General features: G+C 49.5%; 9 protein-coding genes across 9 annotated transcripts; 5 read left to right on the top strand and 4 right to left on the bottom strand.

Annotated features, from left to right (window-relative positions):
- Positions 1-273: 273 nt before the first annotated feature.
- Positions 274-1,275, top strand: N7487_005709 (3' exoribonuclease family protein; the record flags this gene model as incomplete). The annotated part of the gene is made up of 2 exons (XM_056873456.1): positions 274-409; positions 464-1,275. The coding sequence occupies 2 exons, from the start codon at positions 274-276 to the stop codon at positions 1,273-1,275; spliced, it is 948 nt and encodes a 315-aa protein (XP_056731176.1).
- A 2,591-nt stretch (positions 1,276-3,866) lies between these two features.
- Positions 3,867-5,981, top strand: N7487_005708 (uncharacterized protein; the record flags this gene model as incomplete). Its single annotated transcript, XM_056873455.1, has 1 exon — positions 3,867-5,981. One exon carries the CDS (start codon positions 3,867-3,869, stop codon positions 5,979-5,981), a length of 2,115 nt encoding a protein of 704 aa, XP_056731175.1.
- Positions 5,982-6,927: 946 nt separating this feature from the next.
- N7487_005707 (proline--tRNA ligase) lies at positions 6,928-8,944 on the bottom strand (the record flags this gene model as incomplete). Its single annotated transcript, XM_056873454.1, has 4 exons — positions 6,928-8,029; positions 8,082-8,142; positions 8,195-8,325; positions 8,394-8,944. Coding segments are annotated over 4 exons (1,845 nt in total), but the record flags the coding sequence as incomplete, so codon positions are not given.
- An 8-nt stretch (positions 8,945-8,952) lies between these two features.
- Positions 8,953-11,171, top strand: N7487_005706 (chaperonin-containing T-complex alpha subunit TCP1; the record flags this gene model as incomplete). The annotated part of the gene is made up of 7 exons (XM_056873453.1): positions 8,953-9,003; positions 9,051-9,195; positions 9,256-9,303; positions 9,363-9,448; positions 9,503-9,607; positions 9,670-10,704; positions 10,763-11,171. 7 exons carry the CDS (start codon positions 8,953-8,955, stop codon positions 11,144-11,146), a joined length of 1,854 nt encoding a protein of 617 aa, XP_056731173.1. The 3' UTR covers positions 11,147-11,171.
- A 149-nt stretch (positions 11,172-11,320) lies between these two features.
- N7487_005705 (uncharacterized protein) lies at positions 11,321-12,409 on the bottom strand (the record flags this gene model as incomplete). Its single annotated transcript, XM_056873452.1, has 2 exons — positions 12,357-12,409; positions 11,321-12,293 (listed from the first exon to the last, which is right to left on the bottom strand). The coding sequence occupies exons 1-2, from the start codon at positions 12,395-12,397 to the stop codon at positions 11,321-11,323; spliced, it is 1,014 nt and encodes a 337-aa protein (XP_056731172.1). The 5' UTR covers positions 12,398-12,409.
- A 384-nt stretch (positions 12,410-12,793) lies between these two features.
- N7487_005704 (WD40 repeat domain-containing protein) lies at positions 12,794-15,024 on the bottom strand (the record flags this gene model as incomplete). Its single annotated transcript, XM_056873451.1, has 4 exons — positions 12,794-14,190; positions 14,242-14,355; positions 14,407-14,923; positions 14,983-15,024. The coding sequence occupies 4 exons, from the start codon at positions 15,022-15,024 to the stop codon at positions 12,794-12,796; spliced, it is 2,070 nt and encodes a 689-aa protein (XP_056731171.1).
- A 513-nt stretch (positions 15,025-15,537) lies between these two features.
- Positions 15,538-16,452, bottom strand: N7487_005703 (NmrA/HSCARG family protein; the record flags this gene model as incomplete). Its single annotated transcript, XM_056873450.1, has 1 exon — positions 15,538-16,452. The coding sequence occupies one exon, from the start codon at positions 16,450-16,452 to the stop codon at positions 15,538-15,540; it is 915 nt and encodes a 304-aa protein (XP_056731170.1).
- A 587-nt stretch (positions 16,453-17,039) lies between these two features.
- On the top strand, positions 17,040-18,067 carry N7487_005702 (uncharacterized protein; the record flags this gene model as incomplete). Its single annotated transcript, XM_056873449.1, has 2 exons — positions 17,040-17,325; positions 17,388-18,067. The coding sequence occupies 2 exons, from the start codon at positions 17,040-17,042 to the stop codon at positions 18,065-18,067; spliced, it is 966 nt and encodes a 321-aa protein (XP_056731169.1).
- A 610-nt stretch (positions 18,068-18,677) lies between these two features.
- N7487_005701 (uncharacterized protein) lies at positions 18,678-19,913 on the top strand (the record flags this gene model as incomplete). Its single annotated transcript, XM_056873448.1, has 1 exon — positions 18,678-19,913. The coding sequence occupies one exon, from the start codon at positions 18,678-18,680 to the stop codon at positions 19,911-19,913; it is 1,236 nt and encodes a 411-aa protein (XP_056731168.1).
- Positions 19,914-19,940: the final 27 nt, after the last annotated feature.

Below are 19,940 nucleotides of genomic sequence, written 5' to 3'. Positions count from 1 at the left end.
TGTTAGTGGCAAATAGAGTGTAATAAATACATCAACTATCATCCAGAGATAACTCCATCGACATTAGAAGGAGTTTTCTCTGTAAATGCAGAGTTGTGTGTGAAGAAGAGAAAGGAAAGGGAAGAGCAAAAAATCGAAGAAAAGTCGCCAAAAAGCAAAATGGCGCTAGGCGGTGGGGCCTACAAACAATGCAAACTCCCAAGATTTCCGTTTCTGGGACTTGCAACCATTGCGATCTCTTGACAGCTTCAGTATTGCGCCAAATTACCTGAAATGGCTGATAGAAGACGTATCAATGGCCCACCTGGTGGCACAAGGCCTCCAGTATTTGCATCCCTACAAGAATCCTCGACAGGCATCGCAAACCGCGCCCAGCGCCAGCGCCAACCCGCCGAATTACGGAAAATCTGTATGAATCGCCGACAAGCTTCTTGTTGATCGCAGCTAACCCTCAATCTTCTAGTTCTCAAAACAGGATTGATTCCAACTGCCTCAGGCTCTTCATACCTTGAATTTGAACCATCCGCTTCCCTCGCCGCCGCCCGCTCCAACCCCAAATCTCTGATCCCGCCCTCCTCAGCACTCAAACTGGCTTGCACTGTCCACGGACCAAAGCCACTCCCCCGCTCTGCTGCATTCTCGCCGAACCTTGTTCTCACCACTCATGTCAAGTACGCGCCATTCGCCGCCCGCAAGCGGAAAGGACATATACGTGATGCCAGCGAGCGTGACCTTGGTGTACATCTAGAGACCGCCCTCCGTGGCGCAATCATTGCCGAACGCTGGCCGAAGAGTGGTCTGGATATCACCCTTACAATCATTGAAGCAGAGGATGACCGTTGGTGGGGCGATGCGCCCGACTCGCATGATGCGTCATGGGGAATGATGAACGTTCTTGCCGGTTGTATCACCGCGGCTTCTGCTGCCATTGCGGATGCCCACATTGACTGTCTTGATCTTGTGTCTGGTGGTGTTGCTGCTCTCGTCTCGGATGACTCGAACCAGTCAGCATCATCTGCGCCGCGACTCATGCTTGACATTGATCCAGCAGAACATCGATCGATTCTGTCAGCTTGTGTGGTGGCATACATGCCTGCGCGCGATGAGATCACTGAGCTCTGGCTCAAGGGTGATAGCTCAAGGGCGGCTCTTGAAAAGGACGATGGGCGTACGGGTCATGAAGCTTTGATTGACGGAGCTGTCGATGCGGCTCGTGGCGCTAATACTGTCTTGGCCGAGGCTGTGAGGGAATCTATCGCTAGGTCTTTTGCTTAAGTCTTAAGATAGTCACACCACATAACGAATGAATGAAGTTTACAGGCTCTATCATTGATGTAGCAATAAGCTAATTTTGTCGGTGTTCTTATTTAACGATCAATTCGAAGCTGTGTCACAGGACTACATGATGCCCTAAAAAGCTGTAGCATTTCGCTCCATGTGTAGCCAGCATGATCACACTTCGATGCAATTCATGTTATTTGCCATCACAACACTTTCCATATAACCCATCTCTACTTCTTACGTTTGTATCTTCTTTTGACTTGTCTAGTGTTGCAAGGGAGCTCCATCTTCTTGATGGGGCTCTTGCCGGACGTGAACCCCCTAGACTACCGGGCTATGCGGAAGGTGGAGTCGGAATTTGGCAATCAGACCCCTTTACTCCGTACGGAGTATTTTGTAGTTGATGGCTTTTTAATCTAATATTCCCCAGCAATTTGTTCCACCGATATATATAGTTCCTCCTAATGTAATCTCACTAGTACATACAAAAGGGGGTGCTCTACCAGCAAAGAACCAACGACATACACCCGGGTTTGAATACCAACTCTACAACATAGTTACCTAGTAAGATTGGTTGTCCCTCATCCCTGAAAGTTATGCTTCGTCGCTCTCATATGGATGCCAACTAGCGGAATAAGTTTAATTATCAGACCAAAGTAGTATTTGTGAACTGCTTTTCATATTATAAGGTAATTTACTCCATATATACATATCTAAATATTGAATTATAGACAGAGCGGCTTATACATCCACCCGGTCACACGATATATCACCGCCACAGCACCCAGTGGGCAAGAATCAAGATATTGTGACAACAGTTTCATAGTAGGCTTACAGCAAAATGGCCTACTTTTTCAAGATGCTGCTACTGTTGTGTTTTTACAAGTGTTTTTATATTCACGTTTCCGTCAGTGGTACTGCGTGCATGTAGGCTTAATTGCAGTTATTTTTCCGGTTTATGGACTGCAATAAATGAAATATAAGTTTAATTAAATAAGATAATGCATATTTATTTTCCGAAAAAAGAATAAGAAAAAAGAAAGAACTGGTCAAAGTCCAATAAAGGGGCAGATAAAGTTGGACGTTAGACGGTTAAACGCTCGGCTTGCCCCTAAATCAAATTATGACGATCTACGGAGTAGTGCAAGACCCATCGGAATCGAGAAAATAGTATCGGAATCGATCGATCGTGGGATATCGGATCTAAGGAGTTCCTGATATACAACCATATGGGGACATCATACAATATGTCGCACAAGGTACGGAGTATAGATTCTCACTACTCCGTACTCCGTATAAAAGAACTCGAAGGAATCCCGTACTCCACCAAGGGGTTCCAAGGTTGAATGTGAAAGATCGACTTGCATACTAGTGTGCAATTTGCCCCTGAGAGTGAACAGAGTACTCTGTATTCCGTACGATGTAGTCCGTACTACTACTACGTATTCCATAGTACGTACTCCGTACTTACTGCGGAAACAAATCCGGGATCCGCTCTTAACTGCTTTTGCTTTTTCCTTCGTTTTCTTTATTTCTGAATAGGCAACTCCATACGGAGGGCTGGGTACCGTTCAGACTGCTCCATTTGAAATAACCAGAGGCCGAAAATGGTGTTCGGTTCGTGTGTTCCCGCTAAGTAGACGGCTTACAGTCTGGCGATCACCTCGTCGCACCAATAACCGGCTCACGCGGAAATTGGAAGCTCCATCGGATGCCACAATTCAAGCCCCGAATCCACTATCGTTCTCTCGCGTTCGACATAATTAGACCTTGGAACCCCTCGATAAATCGCTGATTGGTGCACAATCCCTGGTGGATATCTCTGGGAAATCACCAGAACGAATTCTCGCCCATCGCCTAATATGGATCCTGTCAAAAAAAAGGAAAAAAAACCTTCACGTGCGGATCACAGTCTCGGATGGGGCAGCGCCTAAGCTCTCAGCCTATGATGTAGTCTGAACGTGTTCCGAGAAGAAGGCCATGCCCACTTGCTGCACAATCGACCCATTTAGATGCAGTTCTTGACCTCGTAAGGCATGAGTATCGAGCAAAACAAATCCTCCGAAATGAACTTGAATGAGTGAGAAAGACTTGAATCGAGCTGCAATTGCCGAAGCAGATTGCCAAAAGTAAAAAATTCAAACAAAGAAAAAGGTAGTGTGTGCATCGTATATTCTTAAACTTTTAGCGTTGGAACCGTCACGCCTCATCTTAGGATCATGGAGAAGGCCGAGTTATTTCCCCCCTGACCTAGACACAAGACCGGTGATAGATCTGCACTGCTGCTTTGACAGATACCGAAGCCCTATTCTACCTTTTGGGGCTTTGTTGGCTTGACTTTGTTCTTCTTTCTCCCATTTCTCTCACTATGATATGACACCTGAACCGTGTGACGGCCCTCAATTTCTCGAGCTTGGATGTTATGACATCAATTTGTTCAATTCTTTATGACCGCTGGTCTCGTCGCTCCCTTAATCATTAGCTTAACATTCTATTATTATTTTTTCCCCGTCTACACTACTATTGCCCTTCATTTTCCAATTGCGCGCCGGCTTTGCGCTTGATATCTACTTCAAATCTTCAAAATGGTTGCATTGAAGAAACTATTCCAAACGGACAAGGCTCTTTCTCGTCCGGCAACCAGCCTTGGACTTGAGGGTTGTGGCATGTACCAACCCTATTTCCACACGGCAGTTGACTCTCCTACACGAAGTCACTTTGAGGGTTTCCCATCCAGAGATTCACACTCCTTAGATGTGGCTCATCATTTTGATCAGATCGAGAAGCAATTCGAAGATCTACATGACCAACTGAAACGGCCAGCATCCTCTCAATCCCAATTACCTCATAGTCCTCATTTCGCACCCCCCAAACCTAAAAATGGACGGCATATCGACTTGATGGTTGCTCTGTTCTCTACGGAGCACAATCAAACAACTGCCCCGGAACCACTTTCTCCTCCTGCCAGCATATACAACGAAGATGTCGCGGAACGAAATATGACCCGGTTTCTACGCATCCAAAACCGAAACGGAGTTGCTAGCTCGGGTATACTTTCGGCTTTATACCAAGAGGATGTGGCCGACAGAAATATTGCGAAATATAGCAGCCCTGGCCGCTCTTTGTCTCACTTAAGTTCTCGGTCATCGCCAGCTGCGCCTGGTAGAGTTAGGATTCCAGAAAGCCAACGGCGTAAAGCCAGGAAGCGGGATCCAGGGAAGCCTAGCTGGGCGTCAGCAGATAATCTACGGACAAATCTCTCCCCAGATGATGGATCGGGCACTTCGTCTCCCCGATCACAGTCCCTCAGACCCCAGCGATCTGCCCCAAGTCTGTCTGCGGACGAAGACTTCGTCCCACAAGAAGATGCACCCCCAACTCCTGCCCAGCGCTTGGGTGTTCCTCCTGCTTATAAACAAGGGAGAAGGTGGAGCAACACTCCCCTGCCTGATAGCCCTACAATCCCTATCCCCATGGGCGATAGTGATGCCGCCACTGAGGCTCCTTCAGTGCCACGGCCGCCTGCTACAATAGCTCCCAGCACCCAAAGATCGCTCCCTCCGCCACAGCTATCAGAGCCAGGTTTCAAAAAGAATGCGCGAGGACTCTCGATCAATACGCAGTTAGCTGCTAAAGGACGCCCGAAAATTACGCACCGTGCCATTCAGCCGCCAACACCCTCCACTGGCGAAATGAAGCGGGCTTCCACCATCGCAGAAGTGATGAACAGTCCGCTGCCAGTTTCCACCCCGATCAGCCCTCCCAAATCATCACGCTTCAAAGCCTCCGATGTGATGGACTTCTTTAGCAAAGCTTACACGTCCGTCCAAGGCTCGCACCCAACCTGCGAGACGCTGCAGGACGCCATAGTCCGCGAGGTCAATTCCCACGAGGCATTCCGCCGCGTCCCCGTGCCTGCCCCAGGGCCTCCATTCACACCCGCCGCAGACCAAGACGAGTTCAGCCACGACTACAGACCAGCAAGTGCGCTCCACCGAAGCCTCTCAGCGAAGAGCCGACTCATGAACAAGAGTTCATCCAAGCACAAGAGAACCCCCGAAACTCGCCGTAGCATTTCAACCAGCGTTGGCTATGACCGCCTCCTACGAAGAGTCTCCGGCTCCCCCGCTCGTCGCCGTCGACACACCGACGCCCCAGCCCCAACTGCAGGCTTCCTGGCCGAATTCCAACCCCACGAAGAGCCCATAATTACCCGCCCCGGATCCGGAGAGCCAATCACGTACCTGGATGTGCTGCATGCAAGCAGTGAACAACGACCTATCTCAACCGGCCCTTGCGCAAGCCCCTCTGTATCTCGCAAACGAGGACGCTCAGAATCTATCGGCAACCTCGCCACCATGACCTGCTCGGGTTCTAATGTGCCTGTAGCCCCCGGGACAGTCTACTGCATGCAAGCTCACTCGGCTCCCTCGAGTGACGCCTCGCAAGAAGACAGCGACGATGATATCATTCACCTCCCTAACCCGAGTCCCCCGCCGCGTGTGCAGATCGAAGGCGTTGACGAGAATAACATTCGCTATGTCATTGATGCTGCCTCACCCGATGAGGCGCAGAAACTCATGTACTGGCCTCAGCAGGTTCGCCGTGGTGGTACCTCCAGCCCTTACGGGAATAGTTTGTCACCGTTGTCTCGTGCTCGCATGCAGCTACGTGGTTCGCGCTCAGTTGAGACATACTAGGGTGGAATCAATGTTCTTTTGGGACGATTCACCAACCCAGGCGGGGATGTTCCTATTTTGCCGCATGATAATGATGCTCTCATGACTTTTCTCCCTCCCTCACACCTTGCTTTCTCCAAAAGCCCGTCCAATCCTTTCCAGTCTTTTCTTTTTCTCTTGCCCTTGTCGAATCAAGCTTCGATATGGCGCTGGTCAATCCTTGTCTTGTTCACACTCATACACTTTGTATCCATATATCCCGTCTATATTAACCCTAGTCTATCTCTCACCCTTTCTCCTTTTCTCATATTATCTCAGACCCTGCCAACCTCCAATTATTTCTTTCTCTTGTCTTAATATTGTGGTTGCATGGTTTGGCCGGAGTTCTTGTCATTATTATTACCAGTGTGTATTAAAGCTTCGTAGCGATTCTGTCCCTTATCTATGGATCAATATCCTGTTATTCGCTTTGCAAATAATTGTCTCTTCACTCATGAAATGAGTACCCTGTATTTCGTTGCCTATTCCGGCTTACTCGCTAGTTCTATACGTACTCTGATCGATTAATATCATATTCACTATATTATTCTTTTTGTATAGCTTTCTTTTTCTCGTCGGCTTAAGAGGCTCCGTGTTTTGCCTCGGATATCGGGATTTATCCTCCAGGGGCGATGTCTTGTGCTATTTATATGATATTTATTATAAGTTTCATACTAGTTTACGGGGTAGCGCATATCAAAACATAGAATGAAATCTTAGAAAAGCAATAATGACATGTCTCATTTTCATAATATCATTGCCACTACCTGCCATTTCCCTCCCCTTAAACTCCACATTGACAAATCAACATATTGAAGGGACGCCTTGGGACCCACAGAAGAAAATGCCGGTCTGATACTTCAAGTTTGTTTCACGGATGCAATGCAATAGCTTAGTAAGAGCCTATATTGAGATAGTTAGTGTTCCGTCATGGACCATTTGGGGGGGGATCAGGGGATAGAAACTTACGGCCAAACATGCACCACTTCTCAGCAACACGCTGGCACTTGGGGTTGCAGCAAGGGGTGACACCCTTCTCAATACCCTCAGGCTGCTCGAAAGGAATGCAGAGCGACTTAGCACCCATGCTGGGGGCCTTGGCATCCTCAGCCTCGCCGGAGTCTTCCTCGGCCTTGCGGGCACTCATCTCCTTGATCTGATCCTCGCACTCCTCGGTCAAGCAGTGGGGAATGACACAGATGTTCTTGTTGTTCAGAGCGGGAACAAAGTCATCCCACTTGGTGATCTGGATGCGGTGAGCCTTGAACTGCGCGTCGGCGCGGTTGTACAGGTCAGACTGGATGGTCTCAAGCAGAGCAGGAACTCCAGTAGCCAGGTCGGCGATCGGGATGCTGCCCTTGCCGTCCTTGCCGGGGATATCACGGCGGGCAGTGGTAACAAAGTGGCCGGCGGACTCACCGGGACCGAACTCAATGCGCAGAGGCACACCGCGGAGCTCGTACTGGTTGAACTTCCAGCCGGGGGAGTAGCTGCTCTTATCGCTGTCGGCACGGACACCGGCAGCAACGAGGACGGCGACGAGACCGTCGACCTCGGCATTGAGCTTCTCGCGCTCCTCCTCGGTAGTCTTCGCGGTGAGACCGACAGGGACGATGATAACCTGGACCTCAGCCACACGAGGAGGCAGGACCAGACCCTTGTTGTCACTGTGGATCATGACCATGACACCCAGTGAACGGGTGGACAGACCCCAGGAGTTCTGCCAGACGTGCAGAGGGGGCTTCTTCTCATCGACCGTAGCGGTGGGGTCCTCAACGGTGATGCCGAACATCTTACTAAAGTTCTGACCGAGTCCGTGGGATGTACCACCCTGGATACCACGGCCAGTGGCGGGGATGTAGCCTTCAACAGTGGTGGTGTAGTTGCCGCCGGCGAACTTCTCCTTCTCGGTCTTCTGACCCTTAACGACGGGCACGGCAAGGAGCTCCTGGTAAATCTTGGCATAGTAGTCAAGGATGCTCAGAACTTCCTCACGGGCAGCACCTTCAGTTAGGTGAGCGGTGTGACCTCTGCATATTGTTAGTATGGTATTTCAAACAGAAGAGTGGGTTGAAAACATACTCTTGCCAGAGGAACTCTCGCGAGCGGAGTAGGGGTTGAGGGTGCTTGAACTCCCATCTCACTGTTGATGTTAGTAACATTTCATCGGTATGGAGAAAGAACGGAGGCCGCACCGACTGAGTTCCACTGGTTGAGACGAAGAGGGAGGTCACGGTGACTGCGAATCCACTTGGCGTAGTAGGGGTACATGACAGTCTCCGAAGTAGGGCGAATGGCAATCTTCTTCTCGAGGGGGGTTGAGCCACTAGAAGTATATGTTAGTGTAGTTCAACTTAAGTATAAGAAGGTAATGTAGGGTTGGGGACGGCGTACGCATGGGTGACCCAGGCGACTTCAGCGGCAAAGCCCTCAATGTGGTCCTTCTCCCGCTGCAAAACATCCTCGGACACGAACAGAGGGAAGGAGCAGTTCTTGACACCCATTCCCTTGATAGCCTTGTTGAAGTACTCTTGGATCTCCTCCCAGATGAAGAACAACGCAGGCTTGAGAATGAAGCAGCCGGAGACATCGTAGTAGTCCAGCAAGTCACCCTTGGTGAGAACCTGCTGATACCAGCCGGAGAAGTCCTCCTCCTTCAAGACATCAATACCAATCAAAGCGGCACCATCGACCTTCTTCTTAGAAGCTTTCTTGGCCTCTTGCTTGCCAATACCCTTCTCTCCCTTGTTTGAGGCCTTCTTATCAGCCTTATCGGCCTTCAATTTGGCGAGCTTCGCGGCTTTTTTGGCGGCGTTCTTTGACTCACCCGCCTCGCCATCGGCGGGGGTTTGAGTGCGGTCAGGCAGGGTCTGGGGGGGCAGCGCCCTCGAAGGCGGGGGTATCGCTGGGGTTCTGGCTAGCCATTTTGTAGAAGCGAGTGTCTGACTAGACAATGAAAGGGAAACCCGAGTCGGAAATAGGATTGGAAGCAAGCGAAATCGGGGTATGACTCCCCTCCGTAAAGTGGGATGCGATATCGAAAATTACTAGCACACCGCCCCGGCAGAACTTTTAGTGCCCACAGCACCCCCCGAAGCCAGACAGCTCTGCCATCGCACTCGAATAGCTCATATTACATCGTCTGTTTTAAATATGGCAGGCATTTTTGAAGCGCCGCGGAATGCGGACACGCTCTGTGGGTTTTTATCTGATCGATCATCGTTTCCGTTGCAGTAAACTGACCAGTCTCGCACAGTCTTGGGTGGGCAGAAAATCACCGGTGCTGATGTCCGTGAGCAGAATGGTATGTTGAATTATTGATGATTTTCCGTTTGTTAGGGATCGGTAGCTGATTCTTTGCAGTTCTGGCAACACAGGCGATCGCCAATGTCATCAAATCCTCCTTCGGTCCGTCCGGTTTGGACAAGATGATGGTCGACGACATAGGGGTATGGAAACGATAAACCCCGCAGATCTTGGCTGCAGCTTCTAATATCTGGCAGGACGTGACTGTGACGAACGATGGCGCTACTATTCTGTCTCTTCTTGATATTGAGCACCCTGCGGGCAAGATCCTCGTTGATCTAGCCCAACAACAGGACAAGGAGGTACGGGCCTCTACAACACATATATTTCAGATATACATGCTGATAATATCAATTTCAAATAGGTCGGAGATGGTACTACCTCGGTTGTTCTGATCGCCGCTGAGCTTCTCCGGAGAGGCAACGAGTTGATGAAGAACCGTATACACCCTACCACAATCATCAACGGATACCGACTTGCCCTGCGCGAAGCTGTCAAGTATATGAATGAAAATGTTACGACTAAGGTGGATAATATCGGAAAGGAGAGCTTGGTCAACATCGCGAAGACTTCTATGTCCAGCAAGATCATCGGTTCTGACTCCGATTTCTTTGCGAACATGTGTGTGGACGCAATGCTGCAGGTGAAGTCTGTGAACCAGAGAGGCGAAGTCAAATACCCAGTCAAGGCCGTGAACCTGCTTAAGGCCCACGGAAAGAGTGGTAACGAGTCCGTACTCGTGGATGGCTACGCGTTGAACTGCACTGTTGCTTCCCAGGCTATGACAACCCATGTGGCCGACGCCAAGATCGCCATTCTCGACATGAACCTGCAGAAGGAGCGGATGAAGCTTGGCGTTCAGATTACAGTGGAAGACCCCGATCAACTGGAGAAGATCCGTCAGCGGGAGTCCGGAATTGTTATGGAGCGCGTTGATATGATCCTGAAGTCTGGCGCCAACGTCATCCTCACAACTAAGGGTATCGACGATATGGTTCTCAAGCTCTTCGTTGAGAAGGGAGCTATGGCAGTCCGTCGTTGCAAGAAGGAGGATTTGCGCCGCATTGCTAGGGCTACCGGTGCTACTATGGTCAGCACCCTCTCTGACCTCAACGGAGATGAGAAGTTCGAGGCATCAAACCTTGGTCACGCCGAATCTGTTTCGCAAGAGCGTATCTCGGATGACGAGTGTATCCTGATCAGGGGCACCAAGGTTCACAGTGCGGCTTCCATTATCCTTCGTGGTGCCAACGAGTACAGCTTGGACGAGATGGAACGCTCTGTTCACGACACTCTCTGTGCCATCAAGCGCACTTTGGAGAGCGGAAGCATTGTTCCCGGCGGTGGAGCCGTGGAAACCGCACTTCACATCTACCTCGAGGAATTCGCAGTCACAGTTGTAAGTAGTATCATTCGCTTTTTCCTTTCTATATCGGTGTCTAACATTTTAATTACAGGGTTCCCGTGAGCAACTGGCCATTGGCGAGTTCGCACAGTCTCTTCTTGTCATTCCCAAGACTCTGGCAGTCAACGCAGCTAAGGATTCATCTGAGCTCGTTGCTCAGCTCCGTGTCCGCCACGCCCTGTCACAGCGTGTGCAGGAGGGTGACGCTAACGAGGAGGAGAAGGCCATCGCTAAGAAGAAGACTTACCGCAACTACGGTTTGGATCTGACAAAGGGACGGGTTCATGACACTCTGAAGGCCGGTGTGCTGGAGCCCAGCATGAGCAAGATCAAGCAGCTTAAGAGTGCCGTGGAGGCTTGCATATCCATCATGCGCATTGACACGATCATCAAGCTGGACCCCGAGCAGCCGCAGGATGACGGCCACGGCCACTAAGCTTGAGCTCATTTTGACTACCCCAATCCCCAAAAAAAGGCAGTAATATGATGTGACATAGATGATCAGCAGTAGTAAATTTTCATTTCTGCTGCAACTGCATATGAACCAATTTCTCTCAAAGTAGATACATGAAACCCGTAGCCCCAAACAATCATTCTATATCTATATCCCTCACTGCCGTTTGGCGGCCATCAACTTCCGGTATTCCTCAACAATATTCCTCCGCTCGCCAGCCAACTCCTCACGGCGTCTCAGACTGCCAACCGCAGCGGGCACATTGGCAACATCAACCTTAGCCCCACCACGCACCTTGAAAATCTCCCGGGGTTTAACCAACTGAGGGGGCGCCTTCGCAACCTCAAATGGATTCCTCTTCCGCTCCTCGTCACGCTTCTTCAGCTTGGCCCAAGGATCAGGATCATCGTCCCCGCTATCAGCATCCCCATTGGCATTCGCCCCCTTCTTCTTGCTCTTCTTCGCAGCAGCCTTCTTCTTTCCTCCAGCAGCCTCAATCTCCCACTCCTTCCACTGCCGCAACTCATCCTCCATATCATCCTCCCGCTCTTCCCGCTCCTCCTGCTCCCTCGCCTTGATCTTAGCGTCCTCCTCACGCCACCCCTTCTGCAGTCGCAGCAGATGCTTCTCATGCTTCGTCCGCTTGTGCTGCTCCTTGTTCTTGGCGTCACCCGTCTTGACTGACTTGGTCATCTGCGACAATGGCATTTCGCGGTCAACACGTGCTACGAACTCGGCCAGCCGCTCGCCAGGCATGATCTTTGGCATTTCGGCCTTCTCCTTGGCGGAGGATTTGGGATTTTGCGTTTCTGCTGTCTTCGCGGGCTTCTTCGCTGACGTGGTTGCGTCTTCTGTGGCATTGCGCTTGCGCTTGTTCGGGCGCTCGCCTGTCTCTAGTCCTGATGGCGCCCGTCGACCTGTCTGCTGGTATTGCATTAGGCGGCGGAATGCTCTCGGGGTGTCGTCTTCGGTGACATTCTTGAGGCGGTGGGTGGGTGCTTTGTTGGCGCTCTGGTTTTGGTCTTTGGATTGATTCTTGAGCTTTTTGCCGTTCTTGCCTAACTTGGGCTTGACTAGATCGCGGACTGGAAGTGCTTTTGCGATCTCTGAGGGTGGTAGATTGAAATGCCTGGCGCGAGGGAAATCGTTAGTTTTGGGCTCTGAAAAGACCTGGTGTATTTCTAGTGCTCACTCTTTATCGGCTTCGCCGCGTCTCTTGTGTTTGTGAGGCATTTTGGGTGGTTTTGCAGTGGGAGATTGGAGGGTTGGAGTTGTTGGCGGACTTTTTTTCATGGAGGTTGGGCTTATCTTATCGCTCTATATGGGCGACCTCGACACCCCGGACATTTCTACTTACATTTTGTACTTTATATCGCCTTTGAAAATATTAGTTTATTAGTTTACTAGCCCATACTCGACGAAGACGTATTACGATAATTGGAATCAATGAATGAGGAACATGTTTGCTTCAGTCAGATAATACAAATAAGCCCGAAATAAAGGGTATGCTACGCTAATTAATATGCTCTCCCAAACGCCAGTCAAATGCCCACAGGCAAAAAAAGAAGAGAAACATCCAGACACCTCGGAAAATGCAAAACAATAAAAATCACAGACGACGCCGGGTAATCATTCATCTTCGTCGTCAATTGAGTCTTTCATATCAGCCCAGCCACACATCCAGCGTTTACCCTCAGTTTCACCACCGTTTCGAAGCTCGCGAGCCTCAGATCCCTCACGCCAGCACCGAGCAGAGTAGTCATCGCTCACAGTAATCAGTTCGCCAGATGGAGTCCAAGACAGACCAGTGACCTCTTTCTGATGACCTTCGATAAGAGGAGTGCCTGATTGGTGAATTGGGATGGTATCTTCGAGACGGCCGGACAAGCCGATTCCAGAGTTGGTGCGACGAAGTCCTGAGCGGGTGGTGAATAGGGAAGTCCTACTAGGCAGAGATTCGGTTGGTGTTTTCACGGGAGAATTGAGGTACCGTTCATCGGTAGGGAAAAGAATGGGGCAGTGATCGCTACTCCCAGTAGCTAGCATCTCCGGATGATCATGGTTTGCTTTGCGCACAGCCAACTTCACATAGAATGAGGAAATCTGGAGACGAGGGTGGCGGAAACCATAGAGAGGCCCGAGACCGTCCTTGTCGGAGCCCCCAGTCCTTCGTGGACGGTTGTTATGGAGTGAAAGTTCAGGCGCATGCCCGAGAATTAAGTGCGATGTCGAGTAGGTATAAACAGTGTTGTCTCGGCAAAGTGTGTACAGTCGTGAGCCATCTCCTCCAAACGCCATGGAAGTCAGGCCAAATCGTCGATACTTTACATGGCTTTCTGGCTCTTGCGTGGTAGATAGAGGGATAACGGGTCGACCACGCCGATTGTTATGTGCTGTTCGCAAGTCCCAAAGTCTGACACTTGCGCTAGCCTCGGAAGCCGTGACAAAAAGATTTTCGCGGCCAGGCGAGAGAAAGGCGAGAGAAGTAACGGTGATGTCAGTCCGGCCAATTGGTGGTGCATCATTTTTATCCATAGTCGATTTATGAGAGGTTGTGTATGCATGGGCACCTTCAATGGTATTTAGAACGTGCGGGTATAACATCTTTGGAGGTGCAGTTGTCGCGGCGTTTTCGGTTTCGGATTCCAGGGAACATTGAACTTGCAACGCAGGCCGTTCAAATCCTTTACAGCGGAGATCCCAAATATTGACGTTTCCATCCCGACTGCACGTAGCAAGAACCTTATTGTTTGATGCTGGTTGGAATTGAACACGCTTAACGGAGGATGAGTGATTGGATAAGCAGTGGATGGGTCGTTGCGTTGTCATATCAATGATAAGAGACGTTTGGTCACCAGATGCCGTAGCCAGTAGCATGTCGTCTGATGAGAACTCGAGGTCCATGATCGAATTCATGTGTGGACGGAAACCAAGATATGCGCCAGAGAACCCAGCATCCTCATCCATCGAGGAATCCAAGAGCCGAATCCCACCCTCTTCATCGCCGACCGCAACAAGAGAATTTGCTTCCAATTTGTTAGCATGTATGGAGAGCAGTCAGGTAAAACATGACTCACTGTTGCATGAAGCATTACAGAATGGGAGGGCCACTGAACCCTCCGATGCGTAGCTACTACACATGTGACGGTCCTGCGATTGCGAGTAGAAGTTGGAAGTAAGATCTTGCCAACCTAGATAGGAGATTAGAGGTGCAAAAGTACGCCGTGGGGATGAATACCAACCAGCGCCAGAGTTAGATCGTAGTGTTACTTTATTGGCCCGAGGCCCCATCATAGTTCGCATAAACAAAGCACCAGATGACTGTAATGCCTGGGAGCGGCGTACAGGGGCCACGGGGGGATTTCGCTTGGGTGGACTCGGCGGTGCTAATGCATCAGGATGAAGGTCGATATTTGGAATTTTAATATCTTGTTCCACATTGTGCATCGGAGACCGGACACGAACTCTCTTTAGAGGCGAGGATTGCGGAGAGACGACTGAGGAGAATGAGTTTTTTTTTTCCTGCTCGGGGTACGAATAAAGTCTTCTGGTAAGCCATCGTGAGGACTTCTGGCGCTGCCAGCCTTGGAGGTTCTCGAAAAGGCTGGCCCCAGACGATTGACCGCGGGTGATGTGAGTGCCCGTAACGCTTGGCGGCTGGTCGAGGGCGTGATAGAAGTATCTCCAGTCGGCAATAAAGAACGCGGGGTAAAGAATCGACGGAATGACCGGGGTGTTACAGTTGGTGGTTTTCTGGTTCTGCGAGTATCGGAAGCAATAGACGGCGGGGATGAAGGTGGCTCTGGAGGAGGAAGAACAGGCTCTGACCGGGGTGCATCCGGCAAATTAGAGATGTCCATTGTTTAACAAAAAAAAAGCAGAAAAAAAATTTAAAAAAATGGCTATGGATGCATTGGTGGAGGTCTGGACGGCTAAAGACTAAAGAGGAGAGATAAATCGGGGAAGTTGGATCTTTTTTTCGTGTCGCGACGTGACGCGATCGTGTCAAGGCATCTAAGGCATTTTTACCCCCCTCTTAAGGGTCGACTATCTGGAACTCCTTCAATCCATATTATTCCTCCTTTATTTTACAGTTATCTGACTCTAAATTGACTTGATCTAATCCCTAGGCTCAATTTTTTGAGGGGGGGTTTGTCCCAAAACGCGTGGAATCATTAGGCATCTGGGCTTGATGTCAACACTGTTCAATTCCAGACAACTACTACATTGATTGCTAAAAATTAACAATTCATGGAGCATTCGAACATCATGTATTTCCCCTGGTTTATAAATTGGAATGCCCTGCAGTGCCCTTAAGCCGCCCAGCAATCATCCCGTTCATTCCTCCCGCTTGTACTCTCGGCCATTGCAATTCAAAGATATGTCGCATCAACTTTGGATTTCTCTCGCTGCAAGAATTGCTCGAAGGTGCCCAGCGGAATATTCCACGCCTTGACTTTGTCCAAATCCACAAATGATCTTAGATCACGGGCCATGAGTTGGCCGGCAATGAAGGGATTGGTAGCCTTCTGTGCGTTGATTTCCTCATCTGACATATAGGCAACGCTCATCTCCCTTCCAGTGGCGCGGGATAAAGACTGGATGGTGGCCTCGATTCCCAAAAGTTCCGAAGCGATCTCAATTTCTTGGTGGTTGAACTTGACGGGATCGAGGACTGCTGCTGCTGCAAACTGGCCGATGTCGTTGGGATCAACCATGGGCAACAAGGTGTCCGGAGCGAAAGCAGTGGTAAATACTCCTGTTTTCGTGAAGCCCGGGTACATCATTGTCTTTGGGGATAAGTAGTTGTTCATGAAGTTACCCGGGCGCAAAATTGTCCAGTTTTCAAATCCCGCTTTGCGAATTTCGTTTTCAATGGCATGTTTGTTGAGCATCATTTCGCTAATGATGCTCGTTGGATCCCATAATTTGAGGCGTTGGGGATCATTGGCAGACAATCCGCTGGCATAAATGACTTGCTTGATGCCAACTTCTTTAGCAATTTTGAGAAGTCGGCATGCTTGTTTGAGACTTGCGTTCAAGTTTGTCAACGCTGGCATCAAGTTCAGGAAAAGGCTTGTGCAATTGGCCATGGCCTTTTTGACGGAATCATCGTCAAAATCACCCTCCGTGATAAGGACGCCGAGCGATTTAAGAAGTTGGGCAGCATCCGAATTGGGGGTGCGCGTAACGGCATGTATTTTGACATCGGTTTTGAGCAAATGGTCGATCAAAGCACCGCCCTGGGTACCAGTGGCGCCGCAAACGAAGACGGTCGGAGAAGACATTTGAAATTCGGAAGTAAAGTATGAGGCTTTGTGGTTGTAATTTTTATATTTGAATCTGTGTGCAACTTACATCTTTATATACTACAATATGTCCTTGACAGGCACTTCTATACAACAACCTTGGAACCTTCCCAAGGTTACTCCGTACAACCTTGAAATGGTGGAACTCCACTCGGTCCACCACTGTCCCGATCCCGAAGCGACTTTGATTGGTGAACCAAAGCCTCAATTCCACTAGCGGGCGGAATTCCACTTCGGACCCACAAGCCTGGAACATTTCTCTTCCTCAACCCTTTCCTTCGAGTAGAAATCTCAAAGAGAAGATGCTTCATGCGGGTCAAAGCACAGTAACTTCGCGGCGAAAGTCATGTGAAGCATGCAAATTAGCCAAACGGCGCTGCGACCTATCATTTCCAATCTGCTCAAGATGTATCCACAAATGCATACCGTGCTTTTACCCAGGAAGGCTGCCTCAGACCTGCGCCGATGTTATTGCCGATATCCCGGCATCTACGAATTATGATGAGATGATTGGCACCGCTTCTACTCAATGCAATCGTGACTTTGACTTGATGGCCCGATCCAATATGGGTCCCTTTCATCCTATTATGATCGAGTCGCCCTTCCGTTATATCAATATAATCCCCCCAGAAGATCGGGTGGATATCTTCGAGGGCCTTTCCTCATCGCTGAACTTTGATCTCGTCATGGCAAGAACGAACCCCCCAAAGCGGCTCCCAGATGTATTAGCCAATCGACTACAATTCGCGGTGGATGTGCTCCAGAACATCCCCAAAATGGTAGTCACCGAGAACAAAACTCCGTGGTCCCATCGTCAGCTTTATAAAAGTGGTATGCCGAAGGACATGCAAGGTTGGCTCACCAACATCAATGTTTCCATTTTATAGCGTATTGCCATACTAACTTTATCGTAGATGCATTCGCTTGTTGTTCCCTCTACATGAGCAAAAATGATATAAATTCCCCGGTTTTGATGTCCATATTCGATTCTCGCATAAACGATCTTCTCTCTGCACCACCGCCTACCACGCCACTGGAACTACTTGCTCGAATCCACGCGCTTATTTTATACTTGATAATGCGTTTATTTGACGTTGGCATCCGCACACAACCGTCCTCCGAATCCTTATTGGCTCTACTCGAGACATCAGTGTTATCTCTTTTCAACTGTATTCATATACCACACCCCTCACAACCCTGCGAGCTACTCCCTATCTCCATGGAACCAATAATGGGCTTTTGGGAATCATGGGTATTCCAAGAATCAGCACGGCGCACTGTGCTGATGGTGTTTTACTTTGTTAAGATCCAACACTTGTTACAAGGCAAACCATTCTCCACTTGTGATGGAAAGCTTGGACTCGAGCATGCATGGTATCAGTCTGCGCATTTATGGAATGCACAAAGTGCCTTCGATTTTGCAGTAGCTTGGACAGAAAACCAACACTTTATTGTGTATAATGCAGATTTTACTGGTCTGCTTCAGGACGCGAAGCCGGATGATGTGGACTTGTTTGGGAAGATGCTTCTTGTGACTAAATTGGGTATCGATGAAACCAAAGCTTGGTTTTATTCAAGGGGCAGTGTATTGTAAGTAATACAATGCCAACAATAACAATACCACGGATTTTTCAGCCTTGCCGAGGTTTTTCTAGTTTCCTTGCACTTTGGTTTACACTCCGTCGCGGCGCAAGTTAGGCCCACCGGCTGGTATCATTTCGGCTGCTTCACGGGCCGTTGCCGGCTACTAGCCCACCGGCTGCCAGTAGAAAAGAAAAAGATACATTTTTTAAGTATGAAGCAAATTTCTGATTGGCGTTTTAACGCTCGAGATTTTCGTGTACCGGAATAAAAAATATCATATACCATCAAGCAATAGGGCACCTATTAGCCTCCCATCGCCCACCACCGACAACCCACTAAGTCAAATTGGAGATACCACAAGTCAAATGGTAGAATCTCGCCCGAATCTGGTGATATTCATGCCAGATCAGCTTCGTTATGACTCCGTTGGCTGTTTCGGAAACACCCATGTTCGCACACCTCATATTGACGCCTTCGCTGCACGCGGCACCAAATTCACGAATTGCTATTTGCAAGCCACCGTGTGTTCACAAAGCCGATGTTCGCTCTACACAGGGCAATACCCACATGTATCAGGTCATCGAAGTTTGGAAAATCTCATCAAGCCCTGGGAACCAAACATGTTTCGTGCGCTGAAGGAAAGCGGATACCACGTAGCATGTTTGGCTCCTAGAGGCGATACATTTGCGCCCACAGTCACAGAGCTGAGTGTGACTGAGTACGGCTTTCTCGTCCCGCCGGAGTGGATGCCAAAGTTTGGAAAGGGAGGCGCAGAACCGGATGTGTCGGAAGATATCTGGGACCGCTTATTCTACAAGGGCCTCCGCAGTCAGGACAAAACAGTCGACTATGATGAAGCTGCTGTGCGATCCGCTATAAAGTGGCTGGAGAATCCTCCCAAGGGTCCATGGGTTCTTTATCTACCGCTGATCTTCCCCCATTGTCCATTCCAAGTTGAGGAACCGTACTTCTCCATGTACGACCGCAAGAAGATGCCAATGCCAACCAAGCCAGAGCGCAAAACAGGCTATGAACCGAGATATTTCGAAGAGAATCGCAAGCGCTACGGTACAGAACGTGCAACCGATGAAATCTGGGCTGAAATTACGGCGACATACTATGGGATGATCTCTCGTCTCGATACCCAATTCGGGCAGGTCATGGCTGCATTGGAAAGTACGGGTTTGACATCAAACACGGTCACCGCATTCTACACCGACCACGGGGAGTACCTTGGAGATCATGGTATGATTGAGAAGTGGCCTAGCGGCGTGTCTGAAGTCCTTGCTCGCGAGCCTCTGATTATAGGCGGTGCCGGTTTACCTCTCGGTAAAACCAACGATGACATCTGTGAGATGGTCGACCTGCTCCCAACGGTTCTCGAGCTATGCAAAGTCTCTGAGAACTTTCCGCACAACGGTGTTTCGCTCCTGCCGGCGATACTTGGGAATCAGAAGCACCCAAAGCTCTACGCATACACCGAAGGGGGCTTCCTCAAATCAGAAAGGCCGCTCCTCGAGCAAGCGCCCTATCCGTATGATATCAAGTCTATTTTGCAACATGAAGATACCGAGATTGTTGGAAAAGCCGTTTCCATGAGAAGTGCGGACTGGACGTATGTGTACCGGCTGTACGAACCAGCCGAATTATACAATAGGAAGACTGATATCGCTGAGCTTCATAACGTCGCTGCAGATCCACAATTTGACCATATTGTTCGAGGGATGCAGGCAGAGATGTTTCGCTGGATGATGCAGACCTCGGACTTTCTGCCATTTCAAAAGGATCCTAGATTTCCAACGGTGAACCTTGAAAGCCCAGAAGAGCGATATAGGAAGAGGACTGAAACAATCTGAGTGGCATGGGAATTTCTAACATCATTT

This window comes from Penicillium crustosum, assembly GCF_028827405.1.
Source record: "Penicillium crustosum strain IBT 35664 chromosome Unknown utg000002l_segment0_segment0, whole genome shotgun sequence".
NCBI lineage: Eukaryota > Fungi > Ascomycota > Eurotiomycetes > Eurotiales > Aspergillaceae > Penicillium > Penicillium crustosum.
This window is presented reverse-complemented; position numbering and strand designations above follow the sequence as displayed.